The sequence below is a fragment of the Diabrotica virgifera genome, chromosome 4 (assembly GCF_917563875.1).
Source record: "Diabrotica virgifera virgifera chromosome 4, PGI_DIABVI_V3a".
NCBI classification, from domain to species: Eukaryota; Metazoa; Arthropoda; class Insecta; order Coleoptera; family Chrysomelidae; genus Diabrotica; species Diabrotica virgifera.
The window spans coordinates 34,041,777-34,060,302 of NC_065446.1; the positions used below are offsets into that span (position 1 = coordinate 34,041,777).

The 18,526-nt window shown below is 32.5% G+C and overlaps 1 protein-coding gene across 1 annotated transcript in view; it reads left to right on the forward strand.

The window, feature by feature from the left end:
- The first annotated feature begins 12,763 nt into the window (after positions 1–12,763).
- The window catches only part of LOC126883492 (uncharacterized), a 50,594-nt gene continuing 44,831 nt past the window's right edge, over positions 12,764–18,526 (forward strand). Inside the window, 1 exon segment of the mRNA XM_050649086.1 lies at positions 12,764–13,016. Within this exon segment, the coding sequence (XP_050505043.1) occupies positions 12,798–13,016 (219 nt within the window). The 5' untranslated portion in view covers positions 12,764–12,797.

Here is an 18,526-nt window from a genome sequence, read left to right on the forward strand (position 1 = left end):
TAATTAAGGTAAATTGTTTATCTTATGTCAGCAACTTTTGGCTGATGTCCAAATTATATTATTGATAATTGACCAAATGTGTATGTAATTTAATTAATTACGTGTGTGTGTTTAATAACAAATAAATGCATTCGATCTACTGGGTGATAAAATGATACTGTCCAATTTCGGATATGAATACTGAATATTTGATATTGGACAGAGGGGAAAATAGAATGTTAGGCACAGGATTTGTAGTAAACAAAAAGCTGAAAGATCTAATCGTTGACTTTAAACCAATTTCAGAGAGAATATGCATACTAAGAATAAGAGGAAAATACCAAAAAATAACATTTATAAACATACATGCACCGACTGAAGAGAAAAACATAGAGATAAAGGAAGACTTCTACAGTCAAATAGGTACAGTACTTATTCGAAAATATTCCTAAATACGATATAAAAATAGTACTAGGTGATGCTAATGCCAAAATAGGAAAAGAAGAAATAGACACACCCACCACAGGAAAATAAAGTCTGCATGAAACAATGAGGATTAGTAATAAATATGGATAAGTCAGAATACTTCATAGTGGGAAACGAAGACATTGAAAACCTACCATTGGAACAAGGACATATTGTTGGTGTGAAACAATGCAAATATTTGGGAGCTATATTTAACAAACCAGGAAATAGTGAAGATGAAATACAACACAGGATCAATAAAGGAAGAAGCATCACTAGATCCGTCAATTCAATTTTATGGGACAATGTTATGCTGTGATCTTGCTAGTAATGTAATAATACAAGGAATAAAAATTGATACAAATGATCAGAAAGTTTTACGAAGGGCTATGGAGAATTTTATAGAAAAAGAGCTACAAGTTTCAGTAGATGTAAATGGAGCAAGAAAAATAGGAGAAAATAGAAAATAGGAGAAAATACTGTCATAGTAGAACTTAACAGCGTGAAAAACAAAATAGAAGTAATGAAATATGTCAAAAGAAGAAAGAATTATCCAGAAAGAAATTAGAAGCAAGGCTATGGTAGAGAGGCATAATGGAAAAAATGGAAAAATAGGATACCAGAAGCTAATCATTAATGGTGAAATATGGATATGGAATAGCAGTCAACAACAACTCATAAGAGAGAAAAATATACAACCAAAAAACTAGCAATACAACTAAAGCAGACTGAAATAACAGAGACGACATGGCAAAGTAAAGGTACACGAAATAGACAAAGTGTACAGATTATTAATGAAAAGAAGCCCGTAAACGAACATATATTAGTAGGAACATGGAATGTAAGAGGAACATACGAAGAAGGAAAACTGAAACACCTAGTAGATGAATGCAAAAAATATAAATTCGAAATAGTAGCACTACAAGAAACGAAACAACTAGGCCAAAACTCAATGGAAATAAATGACTATTTATTTTTCAATAGCGGAGGGGAGAATAGAATGTTAGGCAGAGGATTTGTAGTAAACAAAAAGCTGAAAGATCTAATCGTTGACTTTAAACCAATTTCAGAGAGAATATTCATACTAAGAATAAGAGGAAAATACCAAAAAATAACATTTATAAACATACATGCACCGACTGAAGAGAAAAACATAGAGATAAAGGAAGACTTCTACAGTCAAATAGATACAGTACTTATTCGAAAATATTCCTAAATACGATAGAAAAATAGTACTAGGTGATGCTAATGCCAAAATAGAAAAGAAGAAATATATACACCCACCATAGGAAAATAAAGTCTGCATGAAACAACGAATGAAAATGGTCACCTCTTAATAGATTTTGCAAAAGAAAGAAACATGATCGTTATGAGCACGCACTTTCAACACCAAAGAATATACCAAGGAACATGGAGATCACCACATGGGAAAACCATAAACGAAATAGATCATGTGCTCGTCGAAAAAGACATGGAAAAATGTATAAAGAACATAAGAGCATATAGAGGACCAGATGCAGACACAGATCACTTTATAGTCGGAATACAACTGAAACAGGTTATACCAGTTGTTAGAAACCAACAGAAAAAAAGGTACAAAGTAACTAAACCTATTAGACTACTGTCAGAAGAAGAACAAAGTAAATATGAAAGACTAGTCACTAGAGAACTGGAAAATATTGCAGAAAATGGAAACATCGAACAAAAATGGACGCAAATAAAAGTATGTATGACCAAAGTAGCGCAAGTCAGTAATAGGAATATAAAAGATGGATTCAAAGAATGGTTTGATAAGGAATGTAAAATAGAACTGGATGAAAGAAATAAGTTAAGACTCAAAATGATGCAAGTGAAAACACCAGAGATGGAGATAAAATACAAAGAACAAAGAAAACGAACTAAAAGAATCATAAGAGCAAAGAAAAGAAAGTACAACGAAGATAAATTGAAATGCATAGAGGAAAACTATAAAAATGAAGAAGTCAGAAACTTATATGAAGGAGTAAAAAAATGAGAAAAGGGGGTTCCAAAGAAAACCTGTACACTAAAAAAGCAAAAATGTAAGGAATTAGTAAGCGACGAAGTAATACTGAACAGATGGAGATAATACTTCGAAGAGCTTCTAAATGAAATTCCCACAACAGAATATGCAGAAGAAGAAGAAGAAGAAGAACCGAATGAAAGTATTGATCAGGAAGAAATACAGGAAAGACCGCCTAATGAAAAAGAAATAATAGAGAAACTAAAGAAAAACAAGAGCCCAGGTAAGGATGAAATAACAGCGAAATGTTTAAATATGGAGGACCAGTATTAATTAAGCATTTGGAAAAACTGATAAAAGAAATTTGGGAACAAGAACACATACCAAAAGAATTGACTGAAGCCACACTGTGTCCAATTCACAAAAAAGGCGACAAAAGTTTATGCCATAATTACAGGGGAATAGTCCTACTAAACGTTGCATATAAAATACTTGCAGTACATATAAAAAACAAGATAACACAAAAGATAGATAATGACATAGGAGAATATCAATGTGGATTTAGAAGAGGAAGCAGCACGGTGGATCAAATTTTCCTACTGCATGAGATACAAGCGGAAAGCTACGAATACGGGAAATCTACAATGGCCCTATTCATTGACTTTAAACAAGCTTTTGACAGAGTTAAACGGAAAGAAATATACAAAGCACTATGTGAAATTGGAATTAGTGAAAAATTAATTAAGATGGTAAAAGTTACACTCAGAGAAACAGAGAACAGGGTTAAAATAAATCGAAAGGAAACAGATAAGTTTAGGGTCCGTGCAGGGGTACGACAAGGAGACCCACTGTCATCACTGTTGTTCAGTATCCTTCTTGAATTGGTCATCAGAAAAGCCGAAATTAACACGACATGACTTGTATACCAACGAAAACAAACACCAATGCTTGACATTCGCTGATGACATAGTAATGATAGCCAGAAGTAAACAAGAATTAAAAGAAATACTAAAAAGACTAGAGGCGATAGGAAGAAAGAAAGGGATATACATAAATGAAGAAAAGACTAAATATATGGAATGGACAGAACGAGAATACACACAAGGACAATATCTGACAATAAACACAGAGGCAAAATATATGAATTCGAAGAAGTAGAGAGATTCCAATATCTAGGAGCGTCATTCACTAGGAGACCAAATATAAAAGAAGAAATCCAAGCGAGAATTATGGCTGGTAATCGTTGTATCTTTGCTCTAAACAACTTATTAAGAAATAACAACATATCTAGAGGGGCTAAGATAAGAATATACAAGACAGTGATAAGACCTATAGTCTTGTATGTCAGTGAAACATGGACGATGAATAAATCCGAGCAAGTCATGCTTAAAGTGTGGGAAAGAAAAGTCCTAAGAAAAATATTTGGCGGAAAGATATGGAATGGAATGTGGATAAGAAGACCAAATGTAGAACTGGAGAGGATGTATGGTGAACCAAACATAGTAGGGATCATAAAATCCCAAAAACTGAGATGGTTGGGACATATCCAAAGGATGCCAAACACGAGATTTCCAAAAAAAATACTAACGGGAGGAATAGGAGGAAAGAAAAAGAAAAGTAAACCGAAAACCAGATGGAAGAAAGATGTTGAAAAAGACAAGTTTCTGACTTCTTCATTTTTATAGTTTTCCTCTATGCATTTCAATTTATCTTCGTTGTACTTTCTCTTCTTTGCTCTTACGATTCTTTTAGTTCGTTTTCTTTGTTCTTTGTATTTTATCTTTATCTCTGGTGTTCCATCCAGTTCTATTTTACATTCCTTATCAAACCATTCTTTGATTCCATCTTTTATATTTCTATTACTGACTTGCGCTACTAACTTTGGTCATACATACTTTTATTTGCGTTCATTTTTGTTCGATGTTTCCATTTTTTGCAATATTTTCCAGTTCTCTAGTGACTAGTCTTTCATATTTACTTTGTTCTTCTTCTTACAGTAGTCTAATAAGTTTAGTTACTTTGTACCTTTTTTTCTGTTGGCTTCTAAGAACTGGTATAACCTGTTTCAGTTGTATTCCGACTATAAAGTGATCTGTGTCTGCATCTGGTCCTCTATATGTTCTTATGTTCTTTATACATTTTTCCATGTCTTTTTCGACGAGCACATGATCTATTTGGTATATGGTTTTCCCATGTGGTGATCTCCATGTATATTCTTTTGTGTTGAAAGTACGTGCTCATAACGATCATGTTTCTTTCTTTTGCAAAATCTATTAAGAGGTGACCATTCTCATTCGTTGTTTCATATATATACGGGTGTCCAGAAACTCTACCGACAAACGAAGACAGGAGATTCCTCAGGTAATTTAAGACAATTTAACCCAATTCATCTAGTCCGAAAATGATTCCTAAGGAAGCTAGAGCTCTTTGAAGATGGCGTCATATAATTAGTTTTTCTTAGATATTCCCAGAACGCTTTTATTTAGAAAAATAAAAATTGGTATGCTTCTTTACTATTATGAAATGAATCGATTCCATCTATTGCGATTTTCTAGTACCGGTCATAGGCGTCCGTTTTGGGTAGGGCAACGGTTATTTTATCGCTTAACTTTTTTGTCTTTAATTTTTAAGCACGTTTGACTCTGAATTATTAAATTGTGAGGTATTCTAGTACTAAAAGGTACTCTTACTTTAAGTCGATAGGATACACCGTTTTCTAGAAAAATCGATTTGAAAATTTTTCGTTCTTTGAATTTCAAAAAAAAAAGATTAAAAAAAACTATTTAAAAAGATAAAAACTGGTACATTTGTTTATATTCCAGACATTAATCGATTTCATTAATGGTGAATTTCTGGTACCGGTCATAGGCGTCCGTTTTGGGAAGGTCAACAGTTATTTTATAGCCTAACTTTATTGTCTTTAATTTTTAAGTATTTTTGACACTAGATCACTCAATTATGAGATATTCGAGTACTCAAAGTTACTCTTGCTTTAAGTTAATAAAATACATCATTTTTTTTTCAATTTTTTTCAAATTTTTTTTCAAATTCCCAAAACTAAAAAATTTAAAATCGATTTTTCTAGTAAACGGTGGGTCCTACCGACTTAAAGTAAGAGTATCTTTTGGTACTAGAATACCTCACAATTTAATAATTCAGTATCAAAAATGTTTAAAAGTTGAAGACAAAAAAGTTATGCGATAAAATAACCGTTGTTCTACCCAAAACGGACGCCTATGACCGGTACTAGAAATTCGAAATGAGTGGAATCGATTCATTTCTGGAAAGTAAATATGTATACCAATTTTCGTTTTTCTAAATAAAAGCGTTCTGGAGATATTTAAGAAAAACTAATTACATGGCGCCATCTTCAAAGAGCTCTAGCTCCTTTAGGAAGCATTTTCGGACTAGGTGATTTGGGTTAAATTGTCTTAAAATTATCTGAGGAATCTCCTGTCTTCGTTTGTCGGTGGAGTTTCTGGACACCCTGTATAGTGATCGCCAATGCTCTGGAGACCGGACAAGGTTCGGTTATATATAATTATATAATATATAATATTAATTATATAATATATATAATATTCGATTATATACAGGGTGTAACAAAAATACAGGTCATAAATTTAATCACATATTCTGGGAACCAAATTAGTTCGATTAAACCTAACTTACCTTAGTACAAATGTGCACATAAAAAAAGTTACAGCCTTTTGAAGTTACAAAATAAAAATCGATTTTTTCCAATATATCGAAAACTATTAGAGATCTTTTATTGAAAATAGACATGTGGCATTCTTATGGTAGTAGTATCTTAAGAAAAAATTATAGTGAAATTTGGACACCCCATACAAATTTTATGGGGCTTTTGTTCTTTTAAACCCCCCAAACTTTTGTGTACGTTCCAATTTAATCATTATTGTAGTACCATTAGCTAAACACAATATTTTAAAAACTTTTTTGCCTCTTAGTACTTTTTCCAAAAGTCAGTTTTTATCGAGATATTTTGAATAATTGTCAAATCCACCACATATTTGTATATGGCTAAGTACGATTATGGAGACTTGGTAATAATATGAAAATTTATTTATGATTTACATTTTTAGGTATATTTTGAACCATATTAAAAAAGAAGTAATATCTCGATAAAAAGTGCCTTCTCGAAAAAATACAAAGAGGCAAAAAAGTTTTAAAAACACAGTGTTTAACTAATGGTACCGCAGTAAAAGTTTAATTGGAACATACACAAACATTTGGGGGGGTTTAAAAAACAAAACCCTCATAAAATTTTTATGTAAACATATTAAAAAAGAAGCCGCAACTCGATAAAAACTGCCTTATCGAAAAAATACTAAGAGGCAAAAAAGTTATAGAAATATTGAATTTAACTAATGGTACCACAATAATAATTTATTTGGAACGTACACAAAAGTTTGGGGGGATTTAAGGGAACAAAACCCCCATAAAATTTTTATGGGGTGCACAAATTTCACTATAATTATTTTTTAAGATGTTCCTGCCATAAGAATGCCACATGTCCATTTTCAATAAAAAATCTCTAATAGTTTCGGAAATATTCGAAAAAATCGATTTTTATTTTGTAACTTCAAAGGGCTGTAACTTTTTTTATGTGCATATTTGTACTAAGGTAAATTAGGTTCATTCGAACTATTTTTGATCTCAGAATATGTGATTTAATTTATGACCTGTATTTTCGTTACACCCTGTATATATAATGGATTTCTACGGCTGCGCCGCCTCTCCATACCCAGCATCCAATTTTTTTCTATCGTAACACATATCTTCATCTAATTGCCTCGAATCCATTGCTTCCTGAATATTGTCCCTCCAGCTTCTCCGTGGTCGTCCTCTTCTTCTTCTCTCCGGTGGAACCCACTCTAATATTTTTCTCGGCCAGCGAGTCTCATTCATTCTTTTAACGTGACCGAACCATGTCAGCTGTCTCTTTTCAATATCGTCTATTATAGTTTTCTCCACCTTCATACGTTCTCTAATTGTTTCATTTCTTACATGTTCTAATCTCGAAACCTGACAACTTCTCCTCAAAAAGTCCATTTCTGTACTAAGTAGCTTCTTTTTATTTCTTGCACTTATGTCCCAAACTTCTGCACCGTAGATTGTAGCGCTCTTCATTATACTTTCATATATTCATCTCTTTGTTTCCTTCCTGATATCTTTGTCCCATAAAATTGAATTGACGGATCTAGTGATGCTTCTTCCTTTATTGATCCTGTGTTGTATTTCATCTTCACTATTTCCTCGTTTGTTAAATATAGCTCCCAAATATTTGCATTGTTTCACACCAACAATATGTCCTTGTTCCAATGGTAGGTTTTCAATGTCTTCGTTTCCCACTATGAAGTATTCTGACTTATCCACATTTATTACTAATCCTCATTGTTTCATGCAGACTTTATTTTCCTGTGGTGGGTGTGTATATTTCTTCTTTTCCTATTTTGGCATTAGCGTCACCTAGTACTATTTTTATATCGTATTTAGGAATATTTTCGAATAAGTACTGTACCTATTTGACTGTAGAAGTCTTCCTTTATCTCTATGTTTTCTCTTCAGTCGGTGCATGTATGTTTATAAATGTTATTTTTTGGTATTTTCCTCTTATTCTTAGTATGCATATTCTCTCTGAAATTGGTTTACAGTCAACGATTAGATCTTTCAGCTTTTTGTTTACTACAAATCCTGTGCCTAACATTCTATTTTCCCCTCCGCTATTGAAAAATAAATAGTCATTTATTTCCATTGAGTTTTGACCTACTTGTTTCGTTTCTTGTAGTGCTACTATTTCGAATTTATATTTTTTGCATTCATCTACTAGGTGTTTCAGTTCTCCTTCTTCGTATGTTCCTCTTACATTCCATGTTTCTACTAATATATGTTCGTTAACGGGCTTCTTTTCATTAATAATCTGTACACTTTGTCTATTCCGTGTACCTTTACTTTGCCATGTCGTCTCTGTTATTTCAGTCTGCTTTAGTTGTATTGCTAGTTTTTTGGTTGTATATTTTTCTCTTTTATGAGTTGTTGTTGACTGCTATTCCATGTCCATATTTCACCATTAATGATTAGCTTCTTGTATCCTTTTTTCCCATTTTTTCCATTATGCCTCTCTACCATAGCCTTGCTTCTAATTTCTTTCTGGATAATTCTTTCTTCTTTTGACATATTTCATTACTTCTATTTTGTTTTCACGCTGTAATTCTTTCTTCTTTTGACATATTTCATTACTTCTGTTTTGTTTTACTGAAACTTGTAGCTCTTTTTCTATAAAATTCTCCATAGTCCCTCGTAAAACTTTCTGATCATTTGTATCAATTTTTATTCCTTGTATTATTACATTTTTTAAGACGTAGTATCTCTTATAAGAATAGGAAGACTAAGATGGGCAGGACATCTAGCAAGATCACAGCATAACAACCCTCCTAGAAGAATCCTTATGTCACAACCGGTGGGAAGTAGAAATAGGGGTAGGCCAAAACTTAGATGGAAAGATGGCGTAGATGAGGATGGGAGTAAAATAGGCGCAGCAAACTGGCAACCGTTGGCAATGGATAGGACTGACTGGCATAATAGACTTGGGAAGGTCGAGGCTCTTTCATAGGGCTGTAGCACCATTGATGATGATGATTATTACATTTTTCCTCTTTCATTCATTTTCCAATTTCTCTATTTTTTCATTTGCTTTACTAATTTCTTTTTCTAATTGACCCATTTGTTTTATAGCTTTTTCTTTTGTTTCTCGCAGCTTTTTTATTTCATCTTTGTAGCCGCTTTGTTGATCTTTCAGTTCTTTAATTTCATTCTTTAGTTGTGTGATTTCGTCTCCAGATCTATATTGTTCTTTTTTTATGTCTTTTATATCCATTGCTAATTCTCTCATCATTTTCATCATTTGTTCCATTTCACTTATGTTTTCTTCACCTGTTTTTTGTGATGATATAGGTAGCTGTTCTTTTTGATTTTTTTCTGAGATGTCCCTCCTCTTCCCTTCTCCTTTTCATTTCATCAGCTAATTCGCTATCTGAACTCATTGTTCTTAATTCCTAGTTATTTTTCGTGCTAGAGTTATTAGTCAATGCGTCACGGGTGAAGTTTCGTGGAGAACTCTACTAAAAGTTCAAATTCCCACCCTTGCCAGCGCTGGCCGTTACTAATTTTCCAGTATTTTTATTCCTAGGTAAAAATCAAAATCCGGCCCTGGTTATCTGTTTGTAATAACATTAATTATATTATAATAAAGTTTTTTACTTTCAGCTGATTCTGTTTATTAATATGCTTTATTTTCCTGTAGAAATACACCATTCACAATAATATTATATTGTTTTGTTTCCACCTACTGTAAAACCAAAACCTGCTTTGTTTATATTCGATATCACACAAGTTTTTATCACTTTACACAAGAATTTATTTCCTTATCGTTGGGATTACTTTTATTTTTTAGTAAACATCTATTCTTATGTAAAATGGTCCAATAAACACGATGGTTTAATTATTTTTCAGCTAGCTACTGTAGTTTTCGAGAGGATTGCGTAAAATCTCCTATTTTACAATTCTCCGGATTTCCTTGCATTTTCTCGCAAAAAAGCACATCTATTTTTATGTAAAATCGTCCAATAAACACCATGGTTTGATTATTTTTCCGCTAGCTACTGTAGTTTTCGAGAAAATTGCGAAAAATCTCTATTTTACGATTTTTCCGGATTTTCCGGCATTTTCTCGCAAAAAAGCACATCTATTTTTATGTAAAATCGTCCAATAAACACGATGGTTTGATTATTTTTCCGCTAGCTATTGTAGTTTTCAAGAAAACTGCAGAAAAGCTCTATTTTACGATTTTTCCGAATTTCCCGGCATTTTCTCGCAAAACTAATTTCAGATTCGGATTCCTGAGGGTCGAAAACATATTTGCAAAAGGTTTTCGTCTTCTTTGCCAATTTTGAGCAGTTGAGAATATTTCAGTGGACTAACATGTTATTTTTAGTACAACAATGAACTAACATTTTTAAAAAAGGTCCGCATGTACATTTTTTTCTTTCAGCTTCTATTTCCGTTCAGATCGGATTTAAGTTGTTTCTTTAAATTAAATGGTTCTTTATTGAGGATCCCACAATAATGATTTTCCACGGTAAACATCAATTTCCTTCCGACAGTTCCGACCATTCCATTACTAACAAATATTCAACTCATGCGCGCCAAAACCAACAAACCACTCGCAAACCCGTCCAAATACGTATTGCGAACCATCAAAGCGTTTGTTGAAAAACCGACAGAATTTAGATCGTGGTGCGCCGTGTGCGTGCCGTTTGTGCGTCACTTGAAAACACGTACTAATCTGACGAATAAGCTGCGCGCGAGCGGCTCGCACACCGAGCAGAGCGCATATGTATCTCCGCCTTAACATATACATTGAAAATGCTCTATAAGCGGACTATTCAAAAAAAAATTGTTTTATAAACATAGCTCCTTTATTTTTGGCGATAAAAAGTTTTTTCAAAAATGATTTTGTAGGATTTTTGAAGAGCTATAAGACTATGTAAATTAAATTTCGTAAGATCCCTTAGTTTTTAATTGGGGTGGGTTTAAAGGGCCCGATAAGGGGGTGTTGGCTCGTAAATAAAGGTTTTAAACAGCTATATCTCGCTAACTATTCACTGTAATGAAAATCTATGCACAGGTAAATTTTAGTTATTAAAAAATCTATAAGTTAGTGGTTTATCATTTTTTTCATATCTCCACTATTTTCGGAGATATTTTGAAGAAAATGGTGAAAAATACGAAATTGCAAAAAACCAATTTTTCTTTAAACTCCAGTTTTTCTAAAATTAGGCCTTTTAAATGGGTCAAACTTCTTAACTGTATTGATAATACAAATATAAAAGGAAGTACAGAAACGTGAAGACCAATTTTTAATTAGGTGGGTAGTTAGGGGGTTGTTTTCACTGATTTTTTTATAAAGAAAAGCAGGTACCGACATTTTTTGATCATAAGTCACTCAATTTATACGCAAAAAACTTTTTATTACTTTTTTTTTGAAAGGTCTAATTGTATCGTTGAAAAAATATTATCAACATTTTCCTCGAAATATGCAATGTTTTCCCGTTATTTGGCGTTGAATATTTCAAATTATGCATTTGACGAAAAAAGCTAATCTTTAACATGCCGTATCTGGGTTTGTGTTGGTCGTAAAAATATTATAGAAAAAGAAATTTGGTTTGTGTTACTAAAAAACACAATTTCGACAGCTACAGTTTTTTTATTAAAGGGATATTTTTCGAGTTATTCTCAAAAAACCCTCTAAGAAGTGGATTTTTTCGTCGAAAAACTGTTACATTCAACCGCGAATAACTCAAAAAATATTAGTTTTGCGAAGAAAATGTAAAAACATTTTTTTCTTAGAATACATAATTCCTTTATTCAATTTTAAAGATATTATTTTAATATAACGTACCTACAGAGAGGATCTAAATTATGGAATAAATTTATTTTCTCTAAAATGGACGACTTTGGAGAAAAATCCTGAAATAGGTCGACTATTAAATTAATTGACGCAAAAAGAAGAATGTAATTTATTTAACTCAAAATAGGTACATTGTACGGCTGTCAGTAAATAGAAAAAAGATGTTTAATTCACAAATAAACATTTCTTTTCGCTTAAATTAAATCACAAACAGCCTCCCACCTACCTCTTGGCAGTTTGAACATTTAATTTAAGCGAAAAGCAATGTTTATTTTCCAAATAAACATTTTTTTTTCTATTTTCTGACGGCGATTGAATGTATTTTGAGTTAAATAAATTGCACACATTCTTATTTTTTCGTCAATTAATTTAATTCAAAACTTATTATTTTGGCCACCCTGTATAAATAATGATATTAATGTTTATTACTGTATAGAGAATTGAACACCCTTTCAAATGAAGTGCGACACGACCCCTATTCCTATTTAAAAAAATCATCGATTACGTCACCACGCTCAGATGGATGATGTCACTAGTATAAAGTGTATGCCAAACAATTGTAATTTGAAAATAAAAATCGACAGATTTCGGGATTTTTCTCTAAAGCCGTCCATTTTAGAGAAAATGAATTTATTCCATAATTTAGGTCCTCTCTGGTATATAAGTTTAAGTAACGTACCTATACTGCGAGGGATAACCGCAAGTTAACCTCTCGCGTCACAATTTTTGAGTTACGCCCAATACGATTTTACACCCGCCAAAATTCCATACCGAGCGATGTATTCACTTGAAAAATTGCATAAAAATATAGTACCTAAGAATTGGATTCTACAAATAGACAGAACATGTATACTTATTTTTAAAATTTTTGTTTCAGATTCAATGCAATCGTTGTGCAAAAACCACTTTCTTCAAAACCTTTACAGGAAGATCGATGGCGCACTCCTTTGGTCGCAAAACGAGAGAAATTTGGACTGTATCATAACGTTTCAAACTCATTCCATTCTTCAAAGATTTATGCTTCGCTTCGATTTTCTTCAGTTAGATTGCAATGATCATTTATATATTTACGATGGTGCTCACGCTGTAGGAACCTATAAGGTAATTAATTTATTATTATTATTTGATATTTTGCGTTTGATTTTAATATCAAAAGAATAAACATTGTTGTTACGATTGACCGAGTTATTGTTTATCATAAGTAGGTTACCATTTGTTAGTTTGTGGTCCCAGTACATAATATTGTCTAACGTGAAATTCATACTGGGATTGCAGTACGGTTAAGATAGGAATACGCATTCAGTGTTGCCACAGTTCTTGTGCGCAGGGGCGTAACAGTGGCCCCCGCAGCGTGAAGCTTCCGGGGGGGGGGGCAGTCGAGCAGGGGCCCCATCTTGTCGTCTGATATTATGTAAAAATCTGTTATAGGTATATGATTTTATTTTGTGTGTATAACTTTAAAAACGTAAATTTCTAAATAGGCTTATTCGGCAAGTGAATCATCTCATATCTAGAAACTTAATCATTTCCGGTCTCACGAAAGTTTATGGGTGACGAATATAAAGTATAATACTTTGTACGTGACTATTGAAAGATTTGAGAATTGCTATTTGCCGAATTTTAGAACAATATTTATAAATCTAGAAATGGGTTTTCTCTTGAATCTTTACCTACGTTTAGTATTTCGATACAATTATCCAGAGGCGTAACAGAGGCCCCCTCAGCATGAAGCTTACGGGGCCCCAATATGTCAAGGGCCTCATCTTGTTGTCTAATTTATGTAAAAATGTGTTGTTATATTATTTGCATACATACGTTTTTTAAGCAGTGCAGTATTGAAAATGAAGTTGTGTGCACGAAGAAAGTTGTTCATCCCATAAAATAATACGAATGTAATCATTTAGTAATTTTTGTTCTATTTTATTCTATACCAATAAAGATGAAAAATGTAAGTTGTCATAAATAATGCATGAATACACCAATAGCTCAGTAAATGACAGTTTTGGAGCGAAATTATCTGCGTCACGACCGACGTATTTGCTTGACAATTTGAATTTAGGTTCTAGTTACACTTCACTTCAAAGTTGGATGTATGCAAAGTTGGAGGGGGTGACACCCCTCCTTGGGGTGAAAAACATACGTTTAAAATAAGTCCGAAAATGTGTAAATTGACTAATTACAAGCAACTTTTGTTCTATATAGTTTCTTTATGTTAATACTTTTCAAGTCATTGGCGAGTGAAAATGTTTATTTTTCAACAAAAAAACGTTTTCAGACGAGTTTTTCGCAAATAACTCAAAAATAAGTATTTATCGAATTAAATATTAGATATCGAAAAAATATTTGTAGCAAAAATGTAGCTTATAAGATAAAATAATGGTGTACTTATAATGGTGTGCTTATAAAAAATGGTGTACTTATTTATGAAGTCTATCGACACAGTAAAGGCACAGTTGAAGCTCATGAAAAATTATTCTTATTCGTCCAATTCCAAATCGAATATTTCAACCTGAAATAACCAAAAAATGAAGCAATTTTCGGGAAAAACTCATTACAACTTTTTTAAATATTTAAAAAAAAAAGCTTAATTTTTATTTTTTTTATAAAGGTTTCTAGTTCCAAAACTATACGAGTTACGCTTAAAATAAAGTTGGCCCCTATTTTAGTTAAAAAAAGTCGCGAAAATTTACCCCTATTTCGTACCCCAAAAAAATGTATAATTCGCGCTTTACCATTTACTTCAAATATTTATTGTTTAGATGATCTGTAAGTTTGGCTGGTTCTTATTTTTGGAAAAATTTGATTTCATAGTAAAAAAAGTTTTTTATTTTGTAAAAATGCCTTTTGTTCAAAAAATCTTAACAAGTATTAGTGATACGAAAAATCGCAAAGAGTAAAGAAATGTAGGTATTGCTTTTTTAAATATTTTGGCTTTATTTTGTTTTTCTCTAAGACAAAAATTGGTTAAGATATGGCTGTTTAAAATTTGCATATACTCGTAATTAGTGACTCCTTCAAGCCCTTTCAACTAAATCCCTTTTAAAAATAAGCACTTTGAACCGATGAAACTTATAGGTCATATAAAAAAGTTAAGTAATTTGTAAGGCGATAATGATGTAATGAGTTTCATTTGGGGTGCTAAATAAGGGGAGATTTTCACAATTTGTTTTACCAAGAAATGAAATTAACTGTATTTTGAGCGTAACTGGCTTAGTTTTGATGCTACAAACTTTTGTAAAAAATAAAGCTTCTTTTAAACGACGAAGCAAGTTTTCAATCCTAATAGTAAATTAATAATATTGAAAAATATTAAAAATCACTAAAAGATTTTTAAATTGAAAACTTCTTGGTATATTTTCATGGTAACACCTCCAAGACTTCTATAATTTGCAAGTCATATGGATGCTGCAGTGAAGACGAAAGGGAAGGAATTCTACACCTTGCAATTCACATCCCCCGTCTGCAGCCGGCAAAGTTCCAACTGAAAAATGCACCTGGTTACTCTACGGAGTAATACGAAAAATAAAATAAAAATGTGTACCATTTCTATTCGGTTGCAATGCGAAGGCAAACCAATCTTACTTTTTAATTAGAATACGGAGTGCAGTCCAGTTCCTTTAACCGCGATTATCTGCTCTTATTGGAGCTTCATCAGAAGGAACGTAGGCACTGTTCTCCATACTCCAACTAAATTGCATCGAGAGGTTTTCCCACACATCGCAACCAAAGTGATGATAATAGGTGGCAAGCGCCATCTGGCAATTGAAAGACGAAGCAAGTTTTCAATCCTAATAGTAAATTAATAATATTGAAAAATATTAACAATCACTAAAAGATTTTTAAATTGAAAACTTATTGGTACATTTAAAAATAAAAATCTTTTAGTGATTTTTAATATTTTTCAATATTATTAATTTACTATTAGGATTGAAAACTTGCTTCGTCTTTCAATTGCCAGATGGCGCTTGCCACCTATTATCATCACTTTGGTTGCGATGTGTGGGAAAACCTCTCGATGCAATTTAGTTGCAGTATGGAGAACAGTGCCTACGTTCCTTCTGATGAAGCTCCAATAAGAGCAGAAAATCGCGGTTAAAGGAACTGGACTGCACTCCGTATTCTAATTAAAAAGTAAGATTGGTCTGCCTTCGCATTGCAACCGAATAAAAATGGTACACATTTTTATTTTATTTTTCGTATTACTCCGTAGAGTAACCAGGTGCATTTTTCAGTTGGAACTTTGCCGGCTGCAGACGGGGGATGTGAATTGCAAGGTGTAGAATTCCTTCCCTTTCGTCTTCACTGCAGCATCCATATGACTTGCAAATTATAGAAGTCTTGGAGGTGTTACCATGAAAATGTACCAATAAGTTTTCAACTTAAAAATCTTTTAGTGATTTTTAATATTTTTCAATATTATTAATTTACTATTAGGATTGAAAACTTGCTTCGTCTTTCAATTGCCAGATGGCGCTTGCCACCTATTATCATCACTTTGGTTGCGATGTGTGGGAAAACCTCTCGATGCAATTTAGTTGGAGTATGGAGAACAGTGCCTACGTTCCTCTGATGAAGCTCCAATAAGAGCAGAAAATCGCGGTTAAAGGAACTGGACTGCACTCCGTATTCTAATTAAAAAGTAAGATGGGTTTGCCTTCGCATTGCAACCGAATAAGAATGGTACACATTTTTATTTTCTTCTTTTAAACATTAAAAAAGTTCTAATGAGTTTCCTCGAAAAGTATTTAATTTTTTGGTTATTTCACGTTGAAATAGTTGACTTGGAATTTGACGAATAAGAAAAACTTTTCATGTGCTACAACTTTTCTTTTACTAAGTCGATAGACTTCATTTTTGTTTCATTTTTTTATAAGCTAGGTATATTTTTGCTAACAATATTCTTTTCGATCGAATACTTACGCTTTGAACTATTTACGAAAAATCGCCTAAAAACGTGTTTTTTTGTTGAACAATAAACATTTATACTCATAAATAACTCGAAAGGTCTTGAGTTGACCAATTCGGTGGTGACATTGAAAATTACACGGTATCGCCATATTTTACGTTGATTTACTGGGCTGTAACACATATATTTAGGTATTTGTTAAACATGTCGCATTTAGTAATTTTTTAAAGGGGGGCCCATTTTCAATTCTGCGGCGAGGGTCCGACGGAGTTTGTTACGCCACTGCCTGTGCGACACTCTTGAGAGAGCAATCAACAACTGATGAAGATCGACAACACTGTGCATTTATTCCCCATTAGAAATGTATTACCCTATCTTAGCCGTACTGCATTCTCGTTGTGAATTTCTCAATAGTCGGGATGTTACTTTGACCTTACAGAAACAGCTACACCCAAATAGGTGGTCAATAGTAGTATAAATTTAGCCGCCATAGTGAATTTTAAGGAGAACCGTTTTTTCTCAATATATTCGCAAACTTTTCTACAAAAATGATAAGAATCGAAGTTGTTGCTTATCTGATTTTCTACAATTGACAAATTGCAATTTTTTTGCAAATTTTTTCGTGTTGTCAATATTTTCTAAGTTGAGGGAGAAAATAATGACAAAGCATAATTGAAGCTATTAATGCAAGAAGGTGTTAACCAGCAAATTACATAATGTGAGATAATTAAGTTCAAAGTTTATTGACTAGAACTTTTTTGCTAATAATTCAAATTGCATTTTACAAAAACAAGTGTGAAGTAAATGAAACCACAATTTTTTGAGGATACATATAGTCCTATAAATCAATAAGACTAAGAGAGTTTTTATAAAAATTACGAAAAAAATGTAAGTAAACACCTTTTTGTACAAACATATTTTTACATTTGAGAATTAAATAACACATAAAAAGGAGTTCAAAAAAGTTTATTGTTAAAAAAAACTAGAAAATTTGTGTAACTTATAGTTAATAAAAAAGGATTTAATTATCGTCTTCTTTTCTGAGGCCATGGTAAAAAGCCCGGAAGTTTTCTGGAATGTATGGCATTTGCTGTTGAATATTTTCATATTTTTTAGATGCTATTGGCCTACTTTTATTCACTGGCCATAAGATTTCACCTGTACTTGAAGTTGACTGGCGCGTTGCAGTTCCTTTACTTTTTAAAATGGAAACTTCTTTCCAATTGTCATCATCATTTAGAGAATATCTGTACTTTGTTTTACCAAATTCCGTAATTTTTATCCACTTTACACTCTTTAAATGATATTTTTTCACCATTGTCAGCTTTTTTTTATTTATTAGTTTCAATTTATTAGGTAATTATTTTACATCCACAAACTTATCTTCCATTCTAATAATATGAAAAGGAGTTTTTCTCCTGCACTGTACCATGGTGTTTACATACTCATCCACTGTGTAAATATTCTGATGCTTTCTTACTTTTTCGAGAGCAAACAAAATCCCGGTCGGAATCCATAAATGTATAGCCCACTTCAGGGATTTTTTTATGTTCTATTGTATCAAAAACACCTTGTATTATCAAGTAATGCCAAACACATATAATAAACCAGTTTTTATTTTGACCACCTGCTGAGTCACTCTAGACTACAAGATGTTTTTGCTGTGGTTTCAGAGTGGTTAAGAATGCTAGCAGGCAACTTCCAA